At 33.1% G+C, this 4,799-nt stretch overlaps 1 protein-coding gene across 2 annotated transcripts in view; it reads left to right on the top strand.

Moving 5' to 3' along the window:
• LOC123010815 (neuropeptide FF receptor 2-like) overlaps positions 1-4,799 on the top strand; it is a 25,882-nt gene that overhangs the window by 15,455 nt on the left and 5,628 nt on the right. For both annotated transcript variants that reach the window (XM_044407949.1, XM_044407952.1), the window contains exons 3-5: positions 526-864; positions 914-1,011; positions 3,453-3,734. In XM_044407949.1, coding sequence (XP_044263884.1) covers positions 526-864; positions 914-1,011; positions 3,453-3,734 — 719 coding nt within the window. The remainder of the gene's footprint in view (positions 1-525; positions 865-913; positions 1,012-3,452; positions 3,735-4,799) is intronic.

A 4,799-nucleotide genomic window follows, 5' to 3' on the forward strand; every position in this document is an offset into this window, starting at 1 on the left:
TCTTTAAAACTCTTTATATTAAGTCAGTTTATTCTTCATTTTTGCCTTTGTACACATATTTATCCATATTTTAATATAATACTCTCTCAAAGATACTTTCATCCAAAGTAATAAGCTCTAAATCTGTGAAATCTTTACTGACTTTACATTCTTGTTTTTGAACTATCAACACAAAAATTTTCAAGATACTTTTCGATGTATGTATTCCAGTCTCCCTTTTAATTATTTTTTTAGAGTGTTGAATGTCTGTAGTCTTTAATTTAAAATCTTTATACCCCAAAGAAATTTATATTTTCTTTTATTTCTAATCTTCTGGCTTTCTAATTCCATTTTTTATTGTATCTTCAAATTTTAAAAAAATAATTTCTCTATATATTTTAAAGTCTTTATATTTTCTTTCAAATTCCAAGTTCTAAATCTTTAAATTCCAAGTATTAAGAACACCCTTCGAATCCTTTCAATAAAAATACTTCAGTCTTCCTGTTTTGAATCTTTTAATTCTCAGAGATAACAAAAAACTTGTAGGCGTTTCGGTGGCATCGAGCATCTTCACCATCACCGCCATGTCCATCGACCGCTACCTCGCCATCACCAAACCCTTCGGCTTCTTCAATCGCTGCTTCAACAAACGCAACACCGTCATCGTCATCCTCCTCCTGTGGCTCCTCTCCTTCGTCCTCTTCCTCCCCGTCCTCCTCGTCACCGGCACGTGGAAAATGGACGACATCTTCATCTTCAACAAGAGTCTCGACATCCCAGCCTACTTCTGCCGCGAGGACTGGACCACTTATTTCGGCTCCTCGGGCTCGGAAATGCGTCAAGCCCTAGGCATCACCTGGTTCATCTTCATGTTCGTGGTGCCAGGTACACGCACGAAGCGCATATCAATATTTTTTCTACAAGTGCTTTGCAGGGGTGATAATGCTGTTCGCCTACTCGATGATGAGCAGGACGTTGTGCTCGGGGGTGCCGCCCTTTGACACCAACGATGGCTTGTCCTGCATTCAACAGGTGAGCCAATCGAATAAAAAAAATTCAAACATTTTTCGATTGTAATTGAGTTATGCAATGCGACGCCTTCGGAATAAATCAATTGAGAGATTCTTTGAAAGAATTTTTCAATTAGGAAAGAATGGATGGGAAGGCGAAGTTTAAGTTTTTATTATCAGAAGTTGGGATGGGAATTCTGAAAGTTTCAGTCTGAAATAATTCACAATTTTTATTTATTTTTTCTAATATTTATTTTCACAAAATTTTGATAATAGATGTTCAAGGTCAAAAATGAAAAAACTATAAACGTAAATGTGGACCGTAAAAAAGTAAGTTTGGTGTATATTCAGTGTCTATTACCAGAAATTGTGTCTTGTTGCCAACCTAAAAAAGTTTCCAAAAACAATTTCTTAATAGCCTTCATTAAAACACTGTTTTTGGGGTTTTAATAGTCATTAAAGACGCAAAGTAACATACAAATTATAACAAAAATCCAAAAAAAAACACAAGAACGTAAGGATGCAAGCTAGTCAACATAAACATAAACAATGGTTAACGTAAGAACGTAACCACTAGAAAATAGACGTAACGAAGCACAATAATAAACCTGGAAAAACAATAACCTAAAAACTGTTACTTTTTTATAAAAATTAGAAACTAGAAACAGAAATGTGAAACGTAAGATTAACAGTTTAAAAACGTAAACATGAAAATAAGCTCAATAAGCCCCACTTGGTAAAAACGCAAACTTAGAAACTTACATATGTATTTTGGCAATTATGAACATAAAAACGTAAACGCTTGTATTTCTGGGTAAAATACAAGCGTAAGGACGTAAACGTTATAACGTAAGAAACTAAAGATGCGAGAATTTGAATAATAAAAACTGAACATAAAAGCGTTAGAAACGTGAAAGTAAGAACATAAAGAAACAAGTAGATCTAAACGTAAGAACATAAACGCAAACTTAGGAATATGGGGCTTAAGAACGTAAGAATAGAAGAATGTGATTGAAAAATGTATATATTGGAAAACAACGTAAGTACGCAAACTTAAAAACATGGAAAATGTCTAAATTTATGTCATCGCAATTATGAACATAAAAACGTAAAAACACAAATGTACAAACACAAAAGAACAAATCAAAAAACTCGAAGTTATGAAAATTTAATAATAGAAACGTAAACGTCTAAAAGATACAAAAACGTAAGAAAATAAAAATGCGAGAATTTGAATAATGTAAAAACTGAACATAAAAGCGTAAAAAAGTAAAAGTAAAGACATAAAGAAATAAGCAAATTCAAACGTAAACGCAAACGTTAAAACGAAAACTTAAGAATGTGGGAACTTACGGACGTGATTAAAAAACAACGTAAAGACGCAAACTTTAAAATATGGAAAATGTCTAAATTTAACGTTACCGCAATTATGAACATAAAAACGCAAACATAGAAACACAAACGTAAGAACGCAGAAGAACAAATCAAAGAACTCAAAGTTTTGAAAATTTAATAATGGAAACGTAAACGTAAAAGTGTCTAAAAGATGTCAAAACGTAAGAAAATAAAAATGCGAGAATTTAAATAATATAAAAACTAAATAAAACAGCGTAAAAAAGTAAAAGTAAAGATATAAAAAATAAGCAAATCCAAACGTAAACACAAACGTTAAAACGCAAACTTAAGAATGTGGGGACTTAAGGACGTAAGAAGGTGATTTAAAAATGTAAATATTAGAAAACAACGTAAAGACGCAAACTTAAAAACATGGTAAATGTCTAAATTTAACGTTACCGCAATTATGAACGTAAAAACGTAAGAACGCAGAAGAACAAATCAAGGAATACAAAGTTTTGAAAATTCAATAATAGAAACGTAAAAGTTAAAACGTCTAAAAGACGCAAAAACGTAAGAAAATAAGTAGGTATGTTAGAATTTAAACAATGTAAAAACTTAACGTAAGAATTTAAAACCGTAAAAAAGGTAAAAGTAAAGACAAAGAAAGAATCAGATAAAAACGTAAGAACGTAAATCATAAGGATTTCAAAGCGGTAAAACGTAAAATTAAAATAAAAACAAACACTATTGATCGAGATGTAAAAACGCAAATATTGCAAAACAAACCTAAGAACGCAAACTATGAATGTAGAGACTTCAGGACGTATGAATATTCGAAAATACGCAACATAAGAACGTAAAAAATAATAAAAACGTAAACGTAAGTGAATCCTAGAAGAATATAATTTGCACAAAGACGTAAAAACGTAAACGTAGAAAAAAAATATTCAGACTTGCCATAGGTTACCTCAGTTACGACTTTGCCTCTCTCAATAACAAATAGCCGAGGTCATAGCCGAGCCACCCTGTAATTAATTTTCATCGAAAATCACACATGTTGTCCCAGAGACTTTTTCTCTATCACTAACATTTTAGTTCAGTCACTCTGTATTATTAAAATTTCAGGGAAACAGACTAATGCGAAGCCGTAAACGCGTCGCCTGCATCCTCCTCCTTCTCGCTTTCTTGTTCGCCATCTGCTGGATGCCCTACCACCTGGTGAGCCTCCTCGACGACCTCAATAACAGCTCCTACAAGAACCTCAAAATGAATCTCGTCCTCTTAGGCCACGCCAATTCCGCCCTCAACCCCATCATTTATTGCGCCCTTTCGCGCAAATTCCGAAACTCCATCAAAGATCTTATTTGCATTGATATACATTTCACCAGACGGAGGCAAAATATTCAGGTAAAACTTCTTATTTCATCTCCTGATTTTAATTCAGTTAAGTCGCGAAACCTATGCAAATCATCATGGGGGTGAATATGTTTACGGAAGAAAAATAACCAAGTTTGACTACAAATGGCGTTTATGCGAGACGATAAACTTTTATTTTCCGAAATAAATCAAAATAAACGAAGAAATTGATTGGTATCGAGATGTGTCAAGTGACGGCTTTGGCGGCGACCGCCCCGTCGGACGTGCATGACAATTGAGTATAAAATTATGACGTTTGTTTGACATTTTGCTAAGGGCTACCAACTGCTGATGTAAACTTCACTTTAATTGGAAGGTGATGCAAATTTTAATAATTGTTTACTTTAATTATTATACGCCTAATTCCCACTTATACAGGATGAGTCATAATGTTTGCTCCTTACGTGGTTAGAATCTAATTAAGAGAGGGTGAAAATTTAAAAACAGTGCTACCAACCAGAAAACAACAAACTTCTGAATTAATTATTATTATTAATTGCATATTGTACAAGCATGCAAACACTTGACTTGACTTGTGTAATACACTGTAGCGAGTAATTACGTTCCACAATAACTAGATTTACAATTAACGTTAACCTATTGTTTCGTGGAAGAAAAAAACGGAAATTACGTCTTCTTGGAATTTAATCCGCTTCCTGAATCAATTTCCACCTCGGATTAAATTTATTCTCATCTCGAACTAAGATTATGAGAAAAGAAATAAAACACAAAACTTACGTGATTTGGACGCGGACGTGGCACTTTATCAGCGTTTAGTTCGCACAAAACCAAAATCAACTTTTAAATCTCCCGCCAGCAACCGAAAAATTTCCATAGTAAATTTTTGTTTCTACCCTTATTCTTAACTTTTTTACTCAATATCTCAAAAACTATACATCGTAGAATATTTTAACTTATTGCATCGTGTTCAGCGAGTAATTTTACGTCTAGAAAACCATATTTCAACCGTTTTTACGATTTTTAGTAAATTGACTATTTTTACGATTTTACTACCGCTCACCTTCAAAAACTCAAAAAATTCAAAATTTTTGAAAC

This window comes from Tribolium madens, unplaced genomic scaffold, assembly GCF_015345945.1.
Source record: "Tribolium madens isolate multiple individuals breed KSU strain unplaced genomic scaffold, Tmad_KSU_1.1 Scaffold_91;HRSCAF=231;Tcas5.2_LG7, whole genome shotgun sequence".
In the NCBI taxonomy this organism is placed as follows: domain Eukaryota; kingdom Metazoa; phylum Arthropoda; class Insecta; order Coleoptera; family Tenebrionidae; genus Tribolium; species Tribolium madens.